This window comes from Aptenodytes forsteri, unplaced genomic scaffold (genome assembly GCF_000699145.1).
Source record: "Aptenodytes forsteri isolate BGI_AS27 unplaced genomic scaffold, ASM69914v1 Scaffold66, whole genome shotgun sequence".
Taxonomy (NCBI): Eukaryota; Metazoa; Chordata; class Aves; order Sphenisciformes; family Spheniscidae; genus Aptenodytes; species Aptenodytes forsteri.
The window spans coordinates 4,140,113-4,166,034 of record NW_008795131.1 but is presented as its reverse complement, the minus strand read 5'-3'; the positions used below and the strand labels follow the sequence as shown (position 1 = coordinate 4,166,034).

Here is a 25,922-nt window from a genome sequence, read left to right as displayed (position 1 = left end):
ACTTTTTTTTTCCACTAGAGCCCCCTGAACAACCTCCAAAGATGCTTTTACTTATGCCTGTGTGGGCTGCAGCAGGACATGCAGGACAGGGAGAGAATGTCTCAGCCAGGCAGGACCGCTCAGGGGGCACCGTGGCGGCGCAGGCGACTCGTTGGGCTCCTCCTCCGCTGTCACCAGGATTTCCTACATGGTGGTGTCACAAGTCAGTCCCTTATCCAGGATGTTCCGGGAAATGTCCCAGCGCACACTGCTTGGGGTGGGAGCTGCCAAGGTCTCTTGTGTGCTGGGCAAGAGCAGACCCCTCTGTTTCAGTGTTACAGGCACTGGGTCAGGGTCCACTTAATTTGGGGGTAAAATAGCTCCAAAAAAACCCAGCCATTAGGGAAACGTGGGAGCTGGTCTGAAGTCAGAGTCCGGCACTAGCCTTGTGAGCCCTGTGGAGGTCCGAGCCTGCCGGTGCACCGTGGCAGCGTCACCGGCTGACGTCCCAGCCGTTCTCCCCCAGTCCCGGCTGTGTGCCGGTGCCACAGGCTTGCGGTTCGGTTACCCAGCGGGGCAGGGGCGGCCGGGAAACCACCCTTGGTACATACAGTTCTCGCTGGTGCTGAAGTTATTTCACTTACCTCAATTTCTTTTAATAAAAAGAATGAATTACATCTCCGTTGCCGGGAGTGGAAATCTGTCACCCCTTGTCCTGAGCACCCCTCGGGGAGCTCTGCTTCTCCTTAAGGACGGAGCAAGGAGTCTTATGCGGCACCTCTCGGAACAAGGTCTGGTGGCTGCCGACGCTGGGAGGATGGATCCAGAGTGCCTTGTGGTCTCGGCTGTGCCCCTCGCCTGAGCTGCTCGGGCTCATCACAAAACACTGCCTCTCGCCAGGCCCCTGTTGCCGCTCTTGTTCCTACCCGTGGTCAGACTCTGCAGATGTTTGAAATAAACCTTCTGAGATGTAACCCCACAGGGCAAAACCTCAGCCAGCCAGAGAAAACCTGAGTATTTACCTTTCCCGGAGCTTCATCATGTCCACTTCGCATCCTCGGCAGCGGGAGGAGCTGGACTGTCGGCGCTGAGCCGTGCTGGAGCCACGGGTGCCGGGGCAGAAGGACCAGCTCCTCGTCCCACCGTGGGCTCTGGTCTCTGCTCAAGGCTCGGGGTGTAACTCCCAGCCACAGCCGCCATCCCAGTGAGCCATTAGCGAGTCCTGTTCCTCCTCCATGGATTTATTTGCTTAACATTATAGTGACTGAAACAAACAGAAAGGAAAAAAAACCCAGCCCCAGCGATTGCCTCTGAGGGTGGTGGGAGAACGTCCATGAACCCTCTCCCCGGAGCTGTTACTAGGCAGGGAGCTCAGCAGGAGCCTGCCAGAAACGAACGGCCAGGACCTTTGGTTGAAGGGTGGCCCCTGCCAGCCCGGGAGCGCGGTGAACACAAACACCTTTCAGACGGTCCCCACGCTGAAGGTGAGTACTCGTGTGATGTTAAATTGGACCATGGTAGCAAACCCAGCTCCAGCAGTTACTTTTCATGCATTTCTCAAACCAGAACCCTGATAGTTAAAAACCTAAATCACCTTAACAAACATAACATAATGGGGGACGGACCCTGCTGAACTCCAGAAACACATTTAAAACTCTTTAGCCTAAAATATCTACACATTAAAATGCCAAGAAAAGAAGTACCAAAGCCGTAAGCTCTCAAAAGCCCAAGATCAAAGTGCCATCATCTTTTAATGTAAACCTTTTGTTGCATCAACAGTCTTAAGAGGGATGAGAGACATCAAAATAAAAACTGAGACAAACTGTGGCTTTGTAGCTGTTTTTTGTTTTAGTCTCTTCTCTCAATTTGGGCCATGAAATAGGTCAGCTCCATTACTGATCAGCCTTCCCACAAATATTTAAAACAAATTGAATTGCACACCCAATACCCATCACAATTACGCCAGGCACAATAACTAAATTAGCAATTCAACAAAATAATTGGAAATGCGATTCTCTCTATTCCACAGCCTCCCTCAGGGGTTTGGCCGATCTATGGGGGGAAACTCTGCTTTACTAATTCTGCAGCTAATTAGAGACACACTTGTAAATGAAGTTGTTTGTCTGAAAGTTGAAATTCTTTGCTATTGGGGGGTTGGGGTGGAGAGGATTAACACAGCCCCTCTGCCCCCCCCCATCGCACACAGAATTCCCCAATACACCTTCTATCTAGTTGCTGTGCAATGTTTTGCAAAGGTATAATGCCCATTTGTGTAGGTACTAATTAGCAGCTGTATCATGAATTAATAAAGAATTAATATTCTGTTGGCGGGGGGAGAGATATCTCACTTGCTGTTAATTGGCAGCATTAGGAAAACTTAGTGGAAATCATCCTGGTTATCTGTGCCCTTATTGAACGGCACTCGACGCTTCTGCCCGTGCCGCAGCCCCGCAGCATCGGGGACAATCGCTCTGAACCTGCCAGAGCTGCCGGTGCTGCCGCTGGGCCACCCACTCCCCGGGGGACGGGGCAGGAACTGGGTGAGCTGAGCCTGCCCCAGTTCACCCAGACCGGGGGTGCTGGGGTGTAACGCACAGTCCAGCCTCCTCCCGCACACATGGAACCCCCTCCCTGGCCGAGCGACCGTCCTTCGTGCGCGCTGGAGGCTGCGAGTGTCCGGGGCTGTCCCCGGGGCCGTGCAAGGGAGGGCAGAGCTGCGGAGCCGCCAGCTGCCCCGCTGCCGGACACGGGCACGTCACCGCCGGAGCTTCTCCGGGTGGTGGCTCTGATGAGTTGTTACTCGGGGATTACACGGGCTGCACTTTCTCCTGCAGCATATTCAAATCCAGGCGAGGGACCATTTTCATGCCAGGAATAAAGCGCTGCGCTTACGATCAAGGTCAGCAGATGAAACGGGGGCCTCATAAGCTGACGCTGCCGGCCCAGGTTCTCCCCATGTACCACATGCCCAGGTGGGGGGGATGGCAGGGAGAAAAGCCTGCTTAAACACTGATAAGTAAATTCAAAAGCATGCTTAGTAGGGCTTTGACTCTTATCTCTTCAAACAATACAAACGAGAAGTTACCACATTTAAAGTGTTTCATATTACCCTTTTAACGTTACATCCAGTGCGCTCTCAAAAAAAAAAAAAGAAAAAAAATGAAGTGCCCTGGTGCTACAACTTTAAAGGACACACGAGTCAAACTGGAAAAAGGGGTTGGTGCAGCGGCAGCGTTCAGCCACAGAGGCCAGACAGCTTTGCCAGCACAGCAAACCCCAAAGTAGGGTAGGGACATGGTGCTCTCTGTTAAACATCCTTAATGCTTGCTCTGACAGTGCAAGCAGCATGAAATCACCCCCCCGACACAAATTTTGGAAGCAGCTAATTTACTCCCCTTGATGCCTTTCAGAATTGTGGTTATTAAACCATGAGATTTTAACGATGGTCGCAGGCCACTCAGCTTTGCTGCTGCTGCTCAGAAAATAAGTACAGGTACAGTTCGAGGGGTGGGGAGACACGCCGAGCGTGGATTGTGCCACCACGGTACGGTGGAAGGTGCCGCCGCGTCGGGCTGGTTTCTGCCTATTGCTGGGGAGCCAGAATTGACGGGGGGTGGGGTGGGGGGGGTGGACGGGTGGACGGAGGGGACAGGACCTGACATTGCCAGGATTCACCATGGAAGGTGGTTACACCCGGAGGACCGTTAACAGCTGGGGAGGCCCACGGGCGTAGCGCGCTGCACTGGAGCAGCCCACTGACTGGCATCATCATAAACTAAACGAACTGGCTCGCTAACGAACAGGGGATTGCTCATCACACCCTGGTACTTGTAAATCAGCCCTTCCCCGTAGCCACGGACCCTTTGGGCCCGTCTCCCCACAGCTCCCCGGACGGTGCTTTGCCTGTGACTCTCACAGCTTGCGTTAGCTGCGTGGGAGGGGTGAGCATCACTGCCGGGCTCTTTGCTGTACAAAAGGTCATTAGTGGGATCCTGAAATGGAAAGGGCAGCGGAGAGGAGCCAACGGTGACATTTAGTGCGTTTCCGCCTGGCAAATTTTGACCAGAGAGCTGCGAGCTGGAGGGGGACGGGAGAAATCAATGCACTTCCCTGAGAGCTGCAGCTACAGCTTCGCTGCCAGCGAGCGTATTTGTTCATCCATGATACGTTATGTTTTCCACACCAAGTCAATACTCACCTTGGCACTTATTTTCTAAAGCCAAGAAAAAAATGCCACATTCTTCCACAGGGCAGGGAGCCTGCCCTCCGCTGCCGCCTCTCCCCGCATCGATCGAGAGGGCCAAGGCCCAGCACCAGTGAGGAACAGGGAAAAGAAAAGCTCCGATGGCTTTGCGGAGCCGGCAGCTCCTCCTGGCACAGCCAGTGCTGAGGCACCGGGCCCACGGCTGCCTGAAGAGCAGGCAAAAAAATCCAGGTACTACTCTCGGGCGCACCGGTCAGAGGAGCTGGGTTTAGCGACATGATCACACTTTTTCTTCCCCGCTTTTAAAAAAAGGAAAGTCACGAAAGAAACCTGGGGCAGCGTGCCGCCTCCTCGCCCAAAGGAACACTTGCTGTACCTGGTAACTGGCCGCTCACATCGCGCCGCGCGGGGTTGTCCCCAGGCTACTTTGTGCAGGGGTAGCGGAATTCAGCCAGAACTGCAGCCGTACACAGGTGCGCTTTTTTCCCTGCTTTTAAACCCAGGATTTCACGCACCAAGTCTCTGCAGCTGAGCTGGCTCTTCCTTGGTGTGGTGGACCCTTCGCTCCATACAACATGGAAGGTATTGGGAAGCAGGTGACTAGAAGGGCGACAAATCTGCAATGATGAGGTGCAAAAATCATTAATTAATATCAGCTCTGCAGACAGCTCCAGGGACACAGTGAAGTGCAACAATGCAGCTACAGAGAAAATCTGCTAAGGGGAAAGAAAAAGGATAAAACTGTTGCAACACATCCCCTTTCAAGCAGAGGCAGGACCGGGGCAGCAGCACGGCAGGAGCAGAGGGAAAGGGATAATCACCGCAAGGAGAAACAAGGTGGGATCATCTGCTCCCGCGCACTGGGCCTCGTCTGCCGGGGAAGCACGGGTCGTGGAGTGGGCTTCCCTTCCTCTGCTCTAACCTGTTACATACTTAAAAACTGAGTGTATTTTTATTTAAGCTTAATAAGAAAAAAATAATTTAAAAAGTAAAATTCAGCTGCCCACTGAAAAGCTGGTAAGCTGTAACTTGCTCAGGGACAAAAACAAAAAAAACCCCACAGAACAGAAATGGGGCTTTTCATGTAAATCCTATTGCAAGCCTTTGCATTTTCCTGATGAGTGCCGGGTGCCATTAAACCAGCACCCACTGCTCAGTCTCTGCTGAGCGGCTGTAGCAGACACCCTGTGCCTGCAGGAAGCCGGGGCAGCAGCTCAGCTCCGTGGCGAGGAGCCCACAGCACCGTACGGACGCTCAGAGACACAAGGCCCCTGCAGAAACTTCCCCACACCACGAGCGGGACCTCGTGGGGGCAGGGTCTCGTCTCACCAGCGCCCTGATCCCTGTCAAATCGCTGTACTGAGTCTGACTGGGTCTGCAGCCCCCGGTACCCCAGGGACTGCCGGGGCATGAGCTCCAGCGGCACAAGAAGTTTCCAGCCCCAGGCCCGCAGGGCTCCTGCCTCTCCATCTTTAAAACTCCCTGCACGTTTTGGCTGTTTGCTGCTCGCGCCGCTGCTGCTCGCACAGCTCTGGCTCTGTGCAAAGTGACGCCGAAGATGCCAGTTAACTAACACTGTGCCGGCGGGGCCAAGAGAGGCCGTGGCTGCTGGGACCTTTTCTGCACTGATCAAACTTGGACAATCAGGTTACGAAGTATTTTAATTAGCTCGCACAAAACGAAGTGCAGTTCACATGGTCACAAGCAACGGCCACCTTACACACGTGTATGTGCCCATATTATTTACGCAAGATAACCTCCATTTCAGATTGATCACGGCAGGCTAACAAATTCCCCTTACGGAGATTTAATTTCCGGCTTCTGACCTTTGATATAAAAACCCCACAGAACCCCTCAAGTGAGTCATCTCTGGCCAGTTTCACATTCGTGCTGGCATCCTTCCACAGCGTGTCGTGGTGATGGTGAAGACTGGACGGCTCAGAGTCATGATCAGCAGAAATAATTAAGTGTACAGGATCAATGCTGGACTGAAAAATTCACCAATATGTTCTAATTGCAGAAATATCCCCAGACGTAGCCCCGTGTTGTGCTCATCACCAGGCAGCAAATGTCCCTGTGTGCAGGGAGCACCCATTCAGAAACGGGAGTGTGAACCGGGAGCTCTGGCTGTCTGCAAGGGAGAGCACCTTTTCTCTGTTTTAAGGCCGTGTTAATTATGTAAATGACATTTAAATCCTCTTGACTCGGTGAAAAATAAAGTCACACATTCCAGATATGCAGCCAACGACCAGAACAGCACAGTTAAAAACACCCCCCCCCATCCCCCAAATAAAAATCTCTAAGGATTTAATACAAACGTGGGTGACCTGATTGCAGGGGGGGCTGGTGGTCCCTGCTGGTCTGAATCGCGCGTCCCTCCCCCCCCGCAGAACACTCTGCCCGTGCTGAGCAGATTGCAATATCAAGGTCAGGAATTTAAAGAGAATAGTTAAAAATGGATTGTCTTTGGGAGGAAGCAGAGTTCATTTTAAAGCTAGAGGGGAGGGCGTTTAGCCAAGCTAAATGTCTGCCCCCCGCTCTCGCTCTGAGCCTGTGTGATTTAGCATTTAGTCTTTGATGTTCCTTCAGTGAGGTTTTTAGCAACAAACCAGCAGCTGGACGCTCTGGGTTCTGGGTGCTCCGGGGCAGCTTTAAGCGAGCGCAGGAGGGCAGGGCCAGCAGCCGCCCAGGCAGAGGAGATGTCACGAGACGGGGCGGCGTCGGGCGCCCAGCGCAGGGAGAGGTACCCCGGCGCCCTGGCCAGACCCGGGACCCGGTGCGTGCGGTGCGGAGCCTGCCGGTGCGGTCAATCCTGGCGCCAGGGCCCGATGCTAATTCTGCTCGGGTTCTTCGGGACTCGTGATTTTTCCAAACAGCGAACGATAAAGCTCCGTCCTGGGGAAAAGGGAAAAGAGGAAGGAGGAGGGGGAAAAGTTACTGTTGAAGGTCGAAGTGGAAGCAAGAGGCTGCCAGCAAAACCATCCACTCCTTAAAATGAAAAGGCCTCGGATAATTAAAAATGCATTCCACAATCTTTATTAATAAATAGAAGCAAAGGGGAGAACTTGCGTAAGACCAATCACATGCAGTGCAGAAATATGTAAATATTTCAGTGTGGCTGGATACGACGTCTCTAGAGAATGAGGTTTTCTATAAGTTTGCCCTTTACAGACAGGCTCTTCAAGAAAAAAAACAAGATTTAATATTTTAATAGGATGTATGAGACCACAGAGCCATAAGGAAGATTCAATCAGACAGTCTACGTGGGACTATAATTTAGTTTTCATACATTTTCTTAGACTTGACGGTACTTGAAAAACAATGAAAATGACCCAGCAACAAGATTCCAATTAATATCACATATGCAGCAATTCTGATAACAGGAGCAAGTTTCCCTTTAAAAAAAAAAAAAAAAAAAAGGGGGCTGGGGTTATTTATCTTTGATTTTAAAACCAAAGTAACCTGAGAAGAGAGATGGAGGAAAGGAGAGAGCGTTTTTATAAGTCATGCATTTCTGGAAATCAAGGCAAAAGCATCGGGAAAGCCTTATTTTCTACACATGCACTTTCTAAGGCAACAGCCTGTTGTGAGAAGACGGCACACGCAGAGCAGAGGACGGGATTTTTTTTCCTTCACGTTGCCGTGGGCCGGTGTCTCGGTGGTTCATCAGGGCCAGTGCCTGGGAAAGCAGCTGCTGCAGAAGCCGGGCCAGGAAAACTGTCAGGACAGGCAGAGAAAAGAGACTTCTCCACCGCTCAAGAACGAGTAAAATAAGGCTTCAAAGGATGAAATTCAGACCTGACAGAGATACTGTGATTTTGGCTGCCTCCGCAATTAAGACCACGACAGGGACCACTCTCGCTAGGGGCTGCTTTGATGCCTCGCTCCTTCACGGATCAATAAAAGATGGCAACTGGTTTCAGAACTGTCTGCTTCTTGCAGACGCTTCCACTGGAGAAAGTTACCTGTCAGCCTCGTGAAAGAAGGAACTTCGAAGTTTTGAACAGTGATGGCAGAAGAACGCCAGCCATTAATCCGAGGAAGTCCAGGAACAAAGTGTGCGCTCCAGCAATGCAGGAGGCTGGACAGACATGCACGGACCACTGAGACAAGAAATCATTCTAATTCACAGGGCCACATCTCTTAAATTAATTTTAATTTAGAAGCTAATTAACCAATCAGCTGCTCTACCCTCAGAAAATGAGTCTGTGGTGAGGAATGCGTCTCCTTACCTAACAAAATGGTCGACACCGTGTTTTGTGTGCAAAGCTCAGCCGAGACCATGAAACCCCAGCTGGAGTTTGTGTTAAACCAGGAGCGTGCACGCAGGTTTTGGCAAGTTTAACACAAAGCCCAAACACTTCTAGAAAAAACAACCGATACTTGAAAAGCTGAAAACTTTGACACTTGAAAGAAAAAAAGGAGGAGGGAGAGGGATGCCTTACCCAAGCCTACAACATTTTCCATCCTTCCTGAATATTAACAGATAAACCTAACTCGCTTTTGCTGTTTCAGCCGAGAAACCAGATGGCAAGCGGCACTACTGCCAACAAGGACTTTGCGACTTTAAGGCTCCGTCAAGCGATCGGAAGGAAAATGCAGAGCAATGCTATTTAGTCCTCCGACAACCACAGCCCTCCAGCATTGCTTCACCGGCTCGGCTCAGACCCCGTCATTACACTGAGCAAATGTTTCCACTCGTACCGCAATCCCGGTGAAATTCCTGGGCAGCGCGCAGCGGTTCCCGTCCGCGGCGGGGTTCATGACAGAGGCAGAGAGGGAAATGTTGAAACCGGTGTTTTGATAGAAGATCATTTCACACGCAGGTGGGCAAAGCTGACAAACACTCGCGGCTTTCTCCTGTCAGAAGAGGCTGAGCGGCTTGGGTACTTTCAACGAAACATCACCCATTTCATTCTCTCTCCCCTCTCCCTGGTATATGCCTTGTTTTACATATGGCGACTTAACTGCACTGAGGAAAACAATCTAAGGAAGTTAAATGACAATACCAAACGCACTCGCTTTGCTGGTTTCCAGCCCACAGTAGCGGGAGCCACACAAGACCTCAGGAAGCTGACAGCGACAGACTCCAGCCTGCTCACTCTTGTGCCAGAGGAAAGCATCTCTGCAAAGAAGAACCCTCCCAGCAGCCAGCAGGGTCTCGCGGCTCCTCTTCTCAGGATTGTTTCCATTTTCTCTTCCACCGTAGGGATGCTGCTGTTGCCCCGGCTCAGGGCTCGAAGCCTCTACTCTGTGCAGCTCCTGCAGTTTGTTTGTTTTAATGCACGTGCTGGGCACAGGCACTAACCAGACAAGTTCGATTCTCAGCTATTAAATAACACACGTCTCGCACACGGACTCCCTCCCACCCCTTCGTGCTTTGCTAAGGCACAACATGGTCTCCACACGTTTCCTGCGCTCTATATGCTCTCCCACAGATTTGTACAGCTGACCCAAACACCATTTCAGATCTTAGTCCTGATCCAGGACTCTGGAGCTCTGCAGACGCGGCTGTTGCTTGGGAGGATCCGCTGCTCCCACTGCAGATGGCTCCGCTGCCCTCCACCGACGGAAACTGCCCAGCGTGGGGATATTCTTTGTCCTGGCTATAAATCCACACTCTCCTCCAGCCCCTGAGTCACTTGGGCAACACAAAAGACTGGGCTGAAGAAATCCTCTTTTGGAGCCTGTGTAAGCGCTGCCAGGGGCACAAATCCACTCCCAGGCACACCCTGTTCAGCCTGACCACTGCACGCACTCGCAGCAAACCGCATGCAGGTCTTCTCCTGCTCCTCTTCCACACCCTGCTGCCAGCGAGCAACAGAAACTCCTTTTATTTTGTCCACAAGCCTCACTCAAGGCTTCAAACCTTCCGGCTCCTCTGGCTGCTTGCCAAACATACCTCAAAGGCATTTTGCAAAATTCAAAGGGGACTTGCTCCCAACCACCACCTCCACTGCACAGAGGAGGTCCCGTCTGCAGTTTCTCTACATATGCCCTTCTCCTCTTATACATCCATTCGTTTTTTTTTTACAGTCCCCAGTAACGTAAGGACGTTCAAATATAATGTGCACGTTCTGGGGAACCCCACAGAAACTAGCCAAAGACAGCAAGAGTTTCTGTGTTTTCCCGGTGAGCAGGCAAAAGCCAAAAGTAATGTTTCTTTGCAGCCTGCCTTGGCCTTTCCCACTGGTGGAGAACCAGTCTCCTCAGGTTTTTGTCTTCTTTTTTTTTTTTTAATAGTCTTCTGATGGGTACAAGAGTTCAGGGATCAATGCTGAATTTGCTCCAATCCTACAGATTTTAAATAAACATTCATTTTTCAAACAAGCAGGGCCCAGGGAGACTTCAAGCAAGAATTTGTCTTCCCCAGCAGAAAAACGTTGCCAGCACTGACAGACGCCGACATTCATGCCCCGGGTTTCACGGGTGCAAAGAAGGGTTGTACCTGCAGCCGCAGGCAGGGAGGCAGGCCCTGCAGCGCCAAGCCCAGCGCCCCCGCGGCCCCCATCCTCCCGGGCACGACGCTGGCAACCTCTGTTGAAGTAAAAATTCAAGTGGAGCTGTTTGGATAATAACTCGGCATGGGTAGACACCCTGGCAGAGAGTGAGAGGAGAAGGAGGGATATCAGGTAACCCCACCACCCCCAAAACAGAACAAATATTTCACCCTGAAAAAAAAACCAACAACAAAAAAACCTCAACCTTTTTTTCCCCTCTTCTCATCATCTAGGCTACCTTTCTTCTACAGCATCTCCCCTCAGCAGGATTTAACCATGCAGAGAGTAAAACTCATCAATCCTCCAGGTTTAACCTTGTCTCTGTTTCAATTCACCAGGGTAAGTGTGGATTTTAATACTTTCAGCCCCCTTAAGGCTACGCATAATGAACCTGGATTTTGGTTAAAAAAATATAAAATTTCTCTCCTCCACCCACATATATTAAACATCAGACTTGAGCCACTGAGTTGAAACAACCCACCACCCCACTGCAAGTCTGCTACCTCCAGATGAAGGAAAGGTGACTTTAGCACAAAGAGCTACTGGTCTTAGCAATGTGCTGAGGAATAACCTATGCGAGTAATTAACAGTACTTACACCTCAGGTAGAGAGTGTGGAAGAAGCAGGTCGATACAGGGGTCTTCCTTGAATTAAAATTTAACTTACCCTTTATTGCAACCTACAAAAGCAAGTAATGAGCACTAACATTTTTATTTCTTTTAAACTGTCATTTAGGCTGTAGAGGGGATAATTACCTATTTCCACTGTAGTAAGGTTTTATCACCCTTAGTGAGGCATTTTCTAATTTAATATTTTTACTATATTATCATAAAACCTGTTTCTGGAAAAAATGATCACGAACCACACAGCCATTTGCCATAAAACATGTGTGTGTAAGTACCTTGGCTTAATTATTTATGCATTTCTTCTGAGCTGACTCCAAAGGCAGAGGACGGCACAGGTGCTCGATGCACCGGGATCGCTGTGCCCAGGCACTCACCCCTTCCCGGCTCCAGGGCCCGCTCCACAGGCCCTCACAGGCACCTAGAAAGTTTGCACAGCCCTTTCTTTCAACGCACCAGCAGTCTGAGACAAAAGGTATACGTGAGGGGGGCGTTCTATGCTGCTTTCCGTGCCCCTGCGCAGTTGGAAGAATCCTGTTTTCGGTGCGATTTGCAAGTCGGTTGTGGCTACGCTGGTTTCGTGGGAAGAGCAAGGAAGGGACGCCCCTGCACTGCTCACCACCCCAGCCACGCTGCGGACCCCGGGGAGGGCATTCCCCACGCGAGCCCCAAGCCAGCAGCCCGACTGCCTTCCCATTCGCGGCTTAACACTTGCACAGCCCTTGGCATGGTCGCAGCAACGCTCCCGGCTGCAGGGAGCCCCCACCACGGCGCTGCGACGTGAGCTTTGCAGACAAAGGATCCGCTGCGCACAGAAGAGGTGCCAAGGCCCCGCTCAACCCGAGCCCCGTGTGCAGCCCCCACTCCACGGCACGGCAGAAATGCTGACCAGCTCCCCCCACCATACAAACTGGTGATTTCATGTCAACAACGTTATTTTAAAAAACTAAGTAAAAGGAGCAGCTACTTCAGACAGTGAGCTTTGTGTGCTAATTGACCAGTGGACTTTACCACCCTCCAAATCCCAGGTATTGCTACTACACACATTTCACAGGCAAAATCCTTGCAATAGAGAGCAAGGAAACACACACACAGAGGGCAGGAGTGCCCTGGGTGAATACTAATAGCAATAGCACATTTGATAAATATATGGATCATCAAAATATAAATCATAAAAACTGTTAACGGTTCCCCAGAAATCTACTTCGCCCATCTGCAGAAGCACTATTCCACCAAATATACAAAGGGGAAAACAAACACATACCTGCACATGGGAGAACAGCTAATGCTGTACTATTTTGTGTAATTATAGTCATGTTACTTCTTTTTTTAAACATAGTTCTGTAAACTAGTAGAGGAACAATATTAAGGGGGAAAATTCAGTTTCTGGTGGGTTTTATTCAGTGTTACTAATATAGCAATACTGCATGAGTCACTGCTGTGCTGTTTTAGTAAAAACACCCTCCAACCAATTTTTCTACCTTTTCCCATGTACCTTTTACTTCTTCTCTTCTTCCAGGCCAAAAAAAAAAAAAAAAAATAAAAAGATAATTCAGAACATGCCCCAAGCAGTACTGAAATAACTATACCTACCCCATTCCTACTGACATCCTCCACTGGGAACAATGAATTTTTAATTCAGAAAAACTGGTGGAAGATACAGCGTGAACACCCATGAAGAAAGAGAGGATGAAAAACACAGGCCTCCTGATAAGAACTAGAGCTGGCTGTGGAACAGATGGCTGATCATTTTCTTGGAAAACTTTCTGTCCGTATCCTAAGGAACCTTTTGTCCACCAGTGCGAAATTCAGATTACTAGGTACCCAGCAAGCAGAGCAGGTACCCAGGAAGAGAAAACAAGCTGAAGCCCTTTATTTCTCAATTTCTAGTCAAAGGCATTACCCTAAATGTAATGCACGTGGGGTGTGGGATTTGGCTCTCCATTCGCACACCTTCCAACATGCATTCCCCCCTCTGGTAGTTCCGCAGCGACAAACCCATGCTACGGTCGATGACGTGGAGCGAAACGAGCAGCGGCAATCATCAAAGCTGAATTAAAACGCCCGTGTCTCTTAAAGCGAGGGGGCTGAAATGCAGAGCAGAGCGCTGCTGGGTGTCCGGCGTGCGGTGCGGTGCGGTGCAGTGCGGTGCGGGCAGCGTGGCGCCGGCCGGGAAGGCAGGCCCACGAGATGGCACTCTCTCACTCGCTTCCCCGCCACGGCCCAAAACCAGAGCGCACAACTCCGGCTATAAATTACACAGCCAGACGGCTCTCATCACCGTGCCCGGCGCTTGAAGGAGATTCAGAAAGGTCTGCCGCAATTCTCTCTCGCTCAGGCAGGTCAGGATTGGGTCCTTCAAGCCTGTGCAAATGCTTTTAGCCCCACGGCTTTAAATTATGAAAGGTGACATGTGACCTCTGGTTTGTCTCATGAGACCAGGCACAAGATTTATAAATATTTCAGAAAGCTGGTTCTTGCCCTAAACAAAGGGACTCTGCACATTTTGTGAGGCTGGATCTGGGGATGGGGTGGGGAGCGGGAGGACAGCAGAGAGATGGAAGGGCTGCTGCTCAAGGTACCATCCCCCAAACTTAACCAGACCCAGGGTTCAGACCTGCCATCTCTGCCACCAATTCTGAACATTTCCCCCTTACACCAGCACGCAGCCACCTGCCTATTGACCAGCCTTGAGCTCAGGACAGCATCAACAGGAGCAGAGATGGCACCTCTCTCATCCTGATTTTGGTCCCAACAGCACTCACATTTTCATATGAGCTTTTACAGCACAAAGCACAAAAGATGTGGACAAGTGGCTGGAGAAGTGGCAAAACACAGGGAGGTTCAGAAACCTCCAGCTTGCTCCACTGGGATGCTTTCCAGCAGCTTTAATTTTCCCATGAAATTCGTAAAATGTTGCTTTCTCAGCCTCTGTTTTTAGACGGGTATTTGAGCAGAGCAGCCACTGTAATGCTGCATGTGCAAGTGCCCTGCGCAGACGTGCGCACAGCTGCACGGAGGGGACCATTCTTTGTGTACCTTAACATCCCATATTCCTAGGATGATTTCCCTCTTTCACAGCTTGCCTGTTTTATAACAGATTTGATGCAGGAGAAGACAAATTGTCTCACAAAGGAAGGACGACAAATCATCTTGCAGCTCTTAACAGGTTATTTTTTTTCCCCTTTAAAAAGGAAATTTCCATAACAGAGGCGTCTGTCTTCTTACTAGGGATGTCAAACATCAAATGTTGGGACATGATGATTTCAGCCCATTGGCACTAACCAGGGTCACGTACACCACTTCACTGCTGCCAGCTTCAAAACATACAAAAACTCCTTGTTCAAATACCAGCCCTTCTAACAACTACGGTTAAAAGCGATATGGGATACTTAACTGCATCTACATGAGCTGACTTCTAAGGCCAAGTCAAAGGTTAGAGGGATAAAAATCCACCAAACAAAACGATACACAAAGGGCAGAATGGTACTGAAGCCATGGTGCCTCAGGACCAACAGGTTTAGTTTCACATGACAACACATGCTTTTTTCTCGGTTCCCAGTGCAGCTCAGGTCTCCCCCTCGCTGAGCACCAGGCTCCCCAACGAGCCAGCTCAGGGTGTGCAGCAGGGTACACATCACCTCCCCAGGAGAGTCCCTACCTCTCCCCCAAGGGACCCGAGAGGGTCCCTGCCATACCAGGGGGCTCTTCCAGAAGCCACAGAGCCCAGGCAGGCAGCTTGCCCTCCCACCCACAGCCTCATGCCAGAAACACCAGTTTTCTCTAAAATGTCAGGGCACTGCACACTCTGAGAGACCGCCCCACATGTTAGCGCTACTCCCTTTGTTTCCCAAAACAAAGCCAACACAAAGCAGCACAACCTTTCTTCCAGGCTGCGTCTATATAAACTTAGAATAATTCTTCTCGCACCAACACAGTCACCCGAGGTTTGTGCCACGCAACACAGAAGCCGCTGGTTAGTTCTTCCAGAAAGAAGGGCTTTGCCTCCTTTCAGGGACTTCCGTCATGGTGAACATACTGGATTGACAATCGCAGAGCCCAAATTCCTCCATTAATCTAGTCTCATGGTGTTTTAATACCTGAAGTACAAAGTGAGCTAAGTTAAAGGCTGGTATCTCACCAACTTTTTATTATTTTTTTTTAAATATTAAATTCTTATGTCATATAAGTAAATTAATCTTTTAATACCAGGATTTCCTACTACGTACCCCCCTCTGCTTGCAGCAAGACACACTGTGACAAAGCAACTGTACTAAGTCCAAGAGTGAGAATGCTGATTGGGAAAATACACAACGTCCTGGCTGAATCCAAGGGAAATGCTCTAATCCAAACCTCACTGGCAGCTGGATAATCTGTGTCTTAATTCAGCTTCCCAGCAGGCACTGGTGTGCTCATGCAAGAACAAGAGCGGGCTGGATGCTCTTCTCCCAAGCATGACCTGAAGCCAACGGGACTGCTGGAGTCATGGGCTTAATTTCTTGCACTTGGCCGTGGGATTTTAGGCAGCGATTCCTGCCCTGAGCCCAGTTCTGCTGCCTTGCAAGTCTGCACTTCCAAAGTCAAACACAAAACGTACCACCATAGGTGTGGAGAGACTTTTATATACGTATGTATATACATACAGGTATCTATATAGTAATGCTAAGTACGGTGCACTGGAAATACCTGGTCAGCACTTCACCACATACTAAAAAAACAAAAGCAGCAGAGGAGATACACTGTGATCAGCCCTACAACGCATGGGCAGTACGCAGGAGCTGGAAGAAGGGAGCCACAACATGGACACGCATCCCTAGCTTGAAGCCCCAGTTGCCTGGGGTTCCTCCAAAGCAGGGACATGACAATAAGGTAACTTCCACCAGAGCGAACAGGTTATCTGGCTAAACTACCACCATCAGCTGGTGGTGTATGATCAATACTGCCCGAAGGCAGGGATCAGTTCACTAACTGGTGACAATCACAATGTTGAGAGGTCTGAGAAGAGCAGGGGAAATTTCCCCAGCTCCTGGAAAGGTTTCTGTGCCTCATGTTGCGGGTGGAACTGCATGGTTTGACGCAGTCCCATTACAGCCATCTTCTTCCCTCTAATTTGGCTCATAACGGATGCAAAGTCCTCCTCCGTAATGAAGAACCATTTGCCAAGGTAAAAAGCAACCTATCTAAAAGCCAATATATTCTCCCCCACGTTCACCCAGTTAGAAATCCCCGTTTAGAATTTCAGCTTGCACTTGAGAACACGTCTCTTTTGTCCTGCCTGACTTTACTGCAGAAAAGCCTCCTTTTGCCTCCCATTTCTGCACTGGGTGCCATCTTTAATGATGATGTATGGGTGTCCTTTTCCTCAGCAGTGCTGTGGGGAGGGGGTCAAACATGTGACACCGCCAGCATGTGTATCAACAGCAAATTATAAACCGTGTCAATCCAAGTTAATGCAAAGCTGTAATCCTCTTTAACAAGAGATCAAATCAGTGCCATGAGTTATGTTCATTCTGTAATCTGATAAGAAATAGAGTGAGCCTCTAATAAAAGAGTAATGAGAGCCCTTAATGATGCTGTTAAAAGGTAGCGCCGGTTAAAATATTGCTGTTGTTCCAGCTGATTAGATCACTGTTGCATATTTGCACAATCTTGTTTTACCTGTCAGAATAACCTGAGTTGTCTTGGGAGATAAAGGTGTTTGGACCAAACATGTGTGTCCTTAAAGAACGTCTCTCCTGCAAGTTACCGTCCTCCAGAGGTGAAATAACGATGTTCATCAAACTTAGCAGTAATTTGATATTAGACCTTTTTTTAAAGTGTCTGTGTTTAGTCTCTGTTCCACACACACGTACAGTGCAGAGATCTGAAGATCTATATATCAAAGCTGACAGAGAGATATAACAAAACCAAAATCCACACACAGATCTTCCCAGGAACACAGACTTTACCCGACCTTGCCACAACTAGGCTGTTTATAGGATCAACTCCTGCAGATAGGGCAACTCTGCACAAACTGAAAATATGCTCGCTTGTCCATGGACATGCAGGCCTTCAGCCACAATCTCTAGCCTCAGTTTGCCCATAAAGAAGTAAATCTACCTAGCACAGGAGCTTTCTGTGAGTGCAGAGATGTCTGATCTCCTGAAAACATGAGACTGTTCAGAGCTAGGCCAGCTGAAGGTGACTGCACCAAAGATCTGGTTCAACTATGGCTCTGGCCCAGATCTGCTTTGTCACCTTTGGCAAGTCGCTGAGGCTCTTGACTCACGGACTTCTGGACCCAAATGCCTTTGGAGATACGGGCTATCATTTCTCTGTGCCTCATTTCCCAAAGTGTAAGACAGAGAAGACTGGCATCTTCCCAGCTCTGTTGAACATGGTGGTACTGAAGGATGATTATATTAAAGATTACACTACGCTAGATACTGGAGCAATGGGATCAGTGAAGTACCCTAGCTCATGAAGATGGGAAAAGTGTATTTCAAGCAAAGTCCAGTAAGTGGCACCCACGTGATGCCACCCTCAAACCCAGGCGAAATCACAACCAGAGAGAGATCAACCCTGTTCTAATCCTGGGTAATTCCTGCCCGAGACCGCTACCCTCCCCTCTGGACAACCACCACAGCACACTTACATTCAAGCTTTCGCCTTCAGGTTTCCTGTCTTAGGGCAGGTCCATTTACATAGCAATGACCTTGGACCGATTAGAAAAACCTTGGCCCAAGAGTACAATAAACGTATTTAAGTCTATAAACATATACCCCAAGATAACCATAAAAATCACTTTCCAGTGTATGTTTTAAAATACTACCAAAGAGGGGTTAAAATAGAGGAGGGCTCGAGGCCACCAGTGTCCCACACATTACAACATAATATATGTGAGCACAAGGTTAAACAGCCATGCCCATGCGTAGGGTGCATGAAAAACTGGCAAGTGGAAGATTAATTGCCTGCACGAATGCTATTATTCCAACCAGCAGCAAGAATAAGAAAGAATGTGGCAGTGATGTTGACAAAGGCAGTTATTATACTTGTACGTTTCTTTTCTCAAATTCAGGCTGTAAAACAATTCTGGAGTGACTGTTCATCCCCTTCTCCATGCAGCGCTCAGGCTGTTTCTCCTCACATGCATTTGCTCTTTGTTTCCTCAGCCCGCAGCAGTGGCAAGTGATAAACTTGATGTGCCAGATCCCCAAAAGTCCTGGGTGTCCCACAGCCATGACACCACCACACAGGGACCTTCAGGTGAGTGCTAGCAGTTCCTTGCACTATTTTAAGGTCTCTCTGCACAGCCAGAGTAGTGTAAAATGGCTTAAATGTACAGGAGAATCAGGCCCCAAATGTATTCCTAGGCTGCATTAGCTATTTAAATACACAGAAAACAGCAAGGTATTACAGTGCTACACAGACTCATGCCTTCGAAAGCACTTACAGCAAGCAAAGCAAGAAAAGAGTCACAGACAACTCCCCTCTGCTTTTGCCCCAGTGACAAAGGGCTTGTGCAGTTCATCACGGGGAGTGAGGACTTGGCGCAGCTGAAGAAGAACCAGAACTACTCCACCACTCGCACCCCCCGGACTCCACACCATCCCCCCAAGCTTCTGCCCATCCACATCTGCATCTGTATTTCTTGTGCAGTTCATCACGGGGAGTGAGGACTTGGCGCAGCTGAAGAAGAACCAGAACTACTCCACCACTCGCACCCCCCGGACTCCACACCATCCCCCCAAGCTTCTGCCCATCCACATCTGCACATCCGTATTTATTTACCGGCATTTTCCCAGGTATCCCCCTGCCACTGTAGCCACTGGTAGAACCTAAGGAGAATGTTCTGCCAGCTCTGTTTCTACAACCCTTTTTTATATACAGCTCACTGACACTTTAAAATTTCTCACACTACAACACAGAGCGCCCCGTTGTTCAGATGTGTATTTATTTTGGGGTCATGCCTTTTAAGTGCCTGAGCAGAAAAAAAAATGGCTCAGAGCATGATCACATCACTGTGAAGTGTATACTTGCATTTTCAATCTAGTAATTCACACTTGCAAACAATAAAATTACCTTCTGTCACAAAGGAAAGCTGTTATCATTACTGCTTCCCTCTCATGCGTACAGGCCTGGTCCTTTCTTTTTAATTCACCTGCAGTTTAAAGCAGATGTTGAATTCTTCTTGCCTTGTCCGGTATGGCTATGTGCTGCTAGAGAGGTATTATGGCCCATGGCAAGTGCAGGGGCATTTTAAACAGAGATGTGAAGTGACCCCTAGAGAGTGGCTATGATTTTCAAAAAAATGACTGATAGCAGCAGATATCTTCATTTTGGGAGAGTTGAACCAAAACACCTATAGAGGCCTAATTTTCAGACACCGGCCGCTCCAGTATTTTGAATATGTTTTATGTCTCGATGAAAACATAAATGGTGTAAACTAGGGAGGAAAGGAAGGAAGCTAAGCTAAATAATGCCCAGGTTATCAGTGTGCAAAGCAAGAATGTCCACCCAAATGTGGAAGGGCTGCTGCAAAGAGGAAATAAGAATCTGTTCTTAAAGCCCACATTGAACAGGACAAGAAATAATGGGCCTAAATTACAGCAGAGGGAAATTTAAGCTCAACATGAGGACTAAACAATGCCCAAGCACATCCCGTGGGGAGGAAGCTGCAGAGAAACTGCTTAAGGAAGACTGTAATGCCTGCAATAGGCAAAGGTAAGGCATATTCTTTGTGTTACAGCTAACCAGCAGGCATTTTGGCAAGCAGCGAGGAAAGCTTAGGCTTCTATTTGTGTATCTGTGTCTTGTCTAAAACAAAAGCTGTGTGTTAAAAAATGAAATACTACTATTACTATTTCTAAACCACTGTTTTTTACAGGCACTTCTCAACAGCAGACCTCCGTGGCTCAGAAGGGGAATCGGAGTCACAGAAACACAGAGCGACCTGCTCAAGGTCACCCATGAAGCCACCGGCAGAACTAGGAACAGAACCTGCCCAGCCTGATTCCAGCATTGCCCCATCCATGTCCAGGGTTTGCTTGAAAGCCTGATCTTGGCAGAATGGGGTACAGCTGCCCACATGGTATGACCCTCAGGCACACTTGCTGGTGTGCGAACACATCAACCGACAGTCTCACTCTAGACGGCTAAAGCAACATCAGGAGATAAGTGACTAAAATGCCATTAACAGAAAATATGGCGGGCCTCCAAAGTGACTAATAAACTTAATGTAAGAAATAAGTTCCCGCAGTCAGACAATAAGCAGCAGCAGCTGCTGCCACACTGCTGCCACCAAAGAATCAGTAAAACATGCAAGCGCTGTAATAACCCGCTCAATGTGGAGAAAACCCCCAGGAGACATTTTCAGTAAACCAAATGTCAAACACTCTGTCCCTACCACAATGATAACTATGTCAACACAGCATAACATAGATAGCATCCTATTAGCTGTAATAGCTTCTGAGGGTCAGCCAGACCCCGTGCAGTTTGTGGTGGACTCAAGGTGCCTCGCGAGAAGCGAGGGGAATAAGGGTTATGAAGATGGCAGCCAGATGAAGTGTAGCTGAGGCCCAAGAAGGCTATTGTGCAGAACGACTCCACTGTCCCAGCTGTTTCGATGCACTTCACGTTTGCATTGACTTGCTGGAGGATTTTGGCTTACAGAATGCATTTTCTATGCAACTTTTAGAACACAAGTGAGTGCGGTGGACTGCAAAGGAGGAGGCAATGTCACCTCTGGGGACAGCAAACATAGTATAACTCCTAGATTATTAGAATCAATCTTACTATTTTTTTTTCACCTTCCTCCCCCTCACACATACCCCATGCAAGCTGAGCTTGCCTTCATTCTGGGGACAGAGCAGGAGTCTCTGTGCCTGCCTAACCTGTAGGACAGCGCAATATTTACCATACACAAAAAATGACAGACATCCTAACCTCATTCAAAATTCTCAAAGCATAAGTAGTAGCCAGTTGTATTGGGTCTGGCTGAGAGGGGAGTTAATTTTCCCCATAGCAGACCTCATAGTGCTGTGCTTTGAATTGGTAGCGACAAAGGTGTTGATAACGCACCAGTGTTTTGGCTACTGCTGAGCAATGCTCCACAGCATCGAGGCTGTCTCTCCAACATTCCCCCCTCACCACTAGGCTGGGGGTGGGCAAGATCTTGGGAGGGGACATAGCCAGGACAGCTGACCCAAACTGACCATATCATATGACATTTGCTCAGGAATAAAAGCTAAGAGAGAGGAGGAGGAGAGGGGGGCATTTGTTACTACATTTGTCTTCCGGAGCAACCGCTACGCGTACCGAGGCCCTACTTCCCAGGAAGTGGGTGGACATCGCCTGCTGATGGGAAATAGAGAATAAATCTTTTGTTTCCCTTTGCTTCCGCGCGCAGCCTTTGCTTTTGCTTTATTAAACTGCCTTTATCTTGACCCACGAGGTTTTTTCCATCTTATTTTCTTCCCCCCACGTCCTGCTGAGGAGGGGAGTGATGGAGCGGCTTGGTGGGCACCTGGCGTCCAGCCAGGGTCAACCCACCATACCAGTCAACTAGACATAATACTAAGATAGAGAAATACTAGAGTCATGCGTATTATTAATGCATGTGGTATGAACCGGTTTTTCGTAAACACACATATGCCACCTGCTAATTACCCTCAGACAAAAAGATGTGGGAAACGAGCAGCACATCCCAGAACCATTTCTACAGGATGGCGTGACTCTACTAGGAATGTGTGTCTATCCTGCCCCATGTTTGATTTGGGGCTATCCAAAACAGCAAAGACACCAATTCCATACAGATAAGGAAGTCCTTGCCAGCTGGGAAGCACAGATAGCTGCTAGCTCAGGCCCTGCATATCAGAAACAAAAACGCACTTGATTTATTTGCCAAATAAACAAAAGTGTGTATGTCTAATCTCACAGTGCCCGAGCCACTCCTATGATCCAGGTAAGGGGGTGGCAGAACTGACCGCCTTATATGGCTGGAGGCATAGCTTTCATCCTACACATCCAACACATTTATTTTTGTGGCGAGAGGATCTAGACCATATTCCGAAATCAGAGCAGTTTTCTCACTTGAAAAAAAGAAAAAAAGAGCAAAGAAACTATGAGAAAGATGCATGATGAAACAGCACAGGTCTTATTATGGACACAAAACATCTTAGTGCCAGCTTACTGGAGAGCTCTCATCCAGAAGTCTGTGCAATACTCCAAAAGGCAACAGCCTAAGAACAGCGGGTATTTGGTTTCCATTTTGCAAACAGACAAATGACATCTCTCTCTCACAAAGCACAAACATGTTCCACAACCCAGGGGAAAGATGTTTCTCAAGCCGCCTACATCCATTCACTGGAAAAATTATTCCACCTCCTTCCCACAAAAAGCTCAGCATTTTGAGATTTAGTTTAAAAATGTAATACTTAAGAAATATGGGTGTATATGTAGAAAAACTATCTAGTAACTATGCACAAAACCTCACTGATATTTTCTTTACTAATTAGCACATTAAAACATTATAGTCTTCCAATAAAATTCTTCACTCTTTAAATAGACATAAACACAAGCAACATTTAGGCCTTGAGTAAATCTTGACTGAACTCTTCCAGTTATTATCTGATTTAAGAAAATGCATACTAACCAGAATTTAAAACAGTTGCCATTTCTGTTAAAAGACAAGTTCTTTGTAAGTTTCGATTATACCTGAAGACTCCAGATAACTTAGTTGTCTATTTCCAAAATAATTCCATAAAACTAGAAGATTTCAAAATTGGAGGAGTTCTAAAGCAGGAATCAAAATGTAGGTACTGAGATTTATGAAAATTTCTTGTTTGGTGTCACAGTAATTACAGACTGAAAGCTCAGCCAGACTGCCTGGACAGATGTGACCGAGACACCCAGGCTATGATGCCAGTGACAAATGGTTAACTGATAAGAAGAAATGGAGGGGGCGACAGACTGAAGAACAGGTCAATATCATGCTGTCATGAAGCCATTTGAGAAACATAATTAATCTATTACTCACCTGGCATCATCATTCATTGTACAGTGGTCAATAGGTGCCATGAAGCTCACCAGCTTGCTATGGACATGATACCTGAATAGTGCAGGAAATAAGCAGGCAGCGCATTAGTAACTATTAATGAAAAGGAAACGTTGCTGCTTGACTAGAAACATACCAGCCCCTGAAATGCAAAACACTGGTTTTCCTGGTGGCTGATATCTAATGAGTCACTAGTTGTAGCTGGCAATTCCCCCTCCATCCCCTCCTCCTCCTCCTTTCTTATAACACGGACACAAGAATAATCAGATGATGCAATGAACTGAATAGCAAGCAAATCCTTTTTTATCACAGCTAGAAAGAGGACATACAGCAGCCATTAATTGTGTGCGAGTACCTAATCAGACTCCCAGACAGACAACCCTGAAAAGTCAGACAGAGAAACAAGAACTCGTTTTCAGCCTTCCGTTCAGCTGGTGTCTTAATCACCTTCTGGAATTTGTGCCCAAAGAGCCCACTGCAGGCAGCAGAAGCGTCAGAGCATCAGACCTTCTCAAGCATCCATCTGCTATTGCTTTTTCCTTGCTCTGTGGTATCTAGGGCCCTAAAGGATATCAAAATCCCACTCTGCTAGCCATACCCATAGTTGGAAAGCCTTACCCTGAATAACTTACAAATGGAGCATGTAAAAACAGGCAAAGAAGGAGACAGGAAAAAGATCTGTGCAAAGAAGAGATGGGGCATGTCAAAGGCGATACAGTGCTGCATCTGTCTCAGCTTCTGATCCACCAAAATACTTCTGCAAGCTGTACTGCACCTCCAGATACGGGATCCCCTTCCTGCTTTCCACGCTGGGCTAGGAACTTGCAGTAGCTTTTCGCGACTTATATTCAAGGACCTGACATATAACATTTAACAGAATACTGAAAAACTCTGAATGAAAAGGTGGCTTTAAACCCTAGTGTCTAAGGGCAGGAGATTCCAAACCAACGGCTCTTGGTGTACACTACCATGCTGCCGACCCAAGTCTGAAATGTTTTATCCAAGCTGCTGCTATTTTTAGCGCTTGACAAATAGCAGGCAAAAGGATTCACAAGCATTTGCCCAGAATCACCTTTCCACTCTGCCACCTCTGCACTCCCTTTTGTTTGCTTATGCAGGAACATTCCCTCGAGGGGATTTTTAGCTCACAAGACTATTTCAGAATGGCTCTTCAGGCACAGCACACGCTCACCCTTACACAAGGGCTTCTCTGCACAATCAAGTCTTTGTCACTCGTAATGGAAGCAACTGCCCTGGTCTAACGCTGTAATGATCGAGTCAGGGAACAGACATAGCCGTGCAGGGCTTGGACTGCAACAAACAACAGGTCAATAGGCTGGACTATGAAATAGTTCGCTCATGAGACATTAACAACTGATGGATTCATACAGATCAAAGCTTATACAGGGACAGTCTGCATAGTGGCAAGGGGACTTAGCAATTCTGATACATTCTCTGACACGAGTTGTTTGTCCAGAACTAATTACTGTCACATTTTTTAAATCAGGACTTTAAAAATCCCAGTCTAGCAGATAAAAATATTAAATTTCATTCACAGAAAGACATCCCATGCAGTACAGAACCAGAAATCACTGACATGAAAAATAGGTGTGCACACATCACTCCTCCATATCTACCTCAAGAAAAGGCAGGTCCCAGCGAGGGACAGCAGAGTTCTAGGCACCAGGTTTCTTAAGCTCGACTGTGGAGTTTCAGGATGAGCTTGCTTCCCCTCTTAGTGCCCCAATTTCCCTGCCTATGAAGGGGACAGGTACTCACGTCAAGCACAAGATCGACTGCTTTTGGAAGCACTTGAAGATCCTCAGACCCTACAATAAACTAGCACATTTCATCCACACATGCTATAACATTGAAGGTTTGCTAAAGGATTGCTAAAAAGGAAGAATTATGGAGACAGATGAAACTTAGTATGTGATAGTTTGCTTTCCAGGATCTCAAAGTCCGTCACGAAAACAAATCTAAGTGCTGCTGCCCCAATTTTAGAGAAGGAAAAGGAAGAACAGAGGACAAGTGATCTGCTTGGGGTGACACCGAGTCTCTCAGTGGAAGAACCAACTATTTAAAAACACCCATTTAGGCTCTATTGGACTATTCTGAAAAGATGCTGGAGCTTAACTGCATGTTAATCCTAAACACAGACAATGACACTTTTTTCTTTTATTGATATTTTCCCTGCAGGGTCAGTGCAACTTTTATTTAAAGAGGAAAAAAAAGGCACCTAAGATCTAAGAGGCAATTGACTTGGCGAGATAGCTGATCTCTCAGGAATGCTGAAGCGCACAGATTGCACACAATGAGAGACTTCCCCATTATTCCTGGAGGTTTACGAGTCTGACTCAGTTGTGTGATGTTGTCAGTAGTTTTGACTGAATCATGAATATATCCAATTATGTGTGATGCTGACAGAAAAGAATATTGATAGTCAATAATTATAGGCTTTTCAGGCCAACAAAGTAGCTCTTCCCTCTTTTAATAAATTATCTTATGACATCTATCTTAAAAATTGCTATGCCAGGCCTGACCCAGACTGACTCCACTGACTTTCTATCAGATGCCATCTA

The 25,922-nt window shown here is 47.9% G+C and overlaps 1 protein-coding gene across 1 annotated transcript in view; it reads right to left on the bottom strand.

The window, feature by feature from the left end:
• Window positions 1-5,826: 5,826 nt before the first annotated feature.
• AATF (apoptosis antagonizing transcription factor) overlaps window positions 5,827-25,922 on the bottom strand; it is a 59,465-nt gene continuing 39,369 nt past the window's right edge. The window contains exons 12-13 of the mRNA XM_009278354.1: window positions 23,323-23,394; window positions 5,827-7,078 (exon numbers count right to left, since the gene is read on the bottom strand). Coding sequence (XP_009276629.1) covers window positions 7,015-7,078; window positions 23,323-23,394 — 136 coding nt within the window. The 3' untranslated portion in view covers window positions 5,827-7,014. The remainder of the gene's footprint in view (window positions 7,079-23,322; window positions 23,395-25,922) is intronic.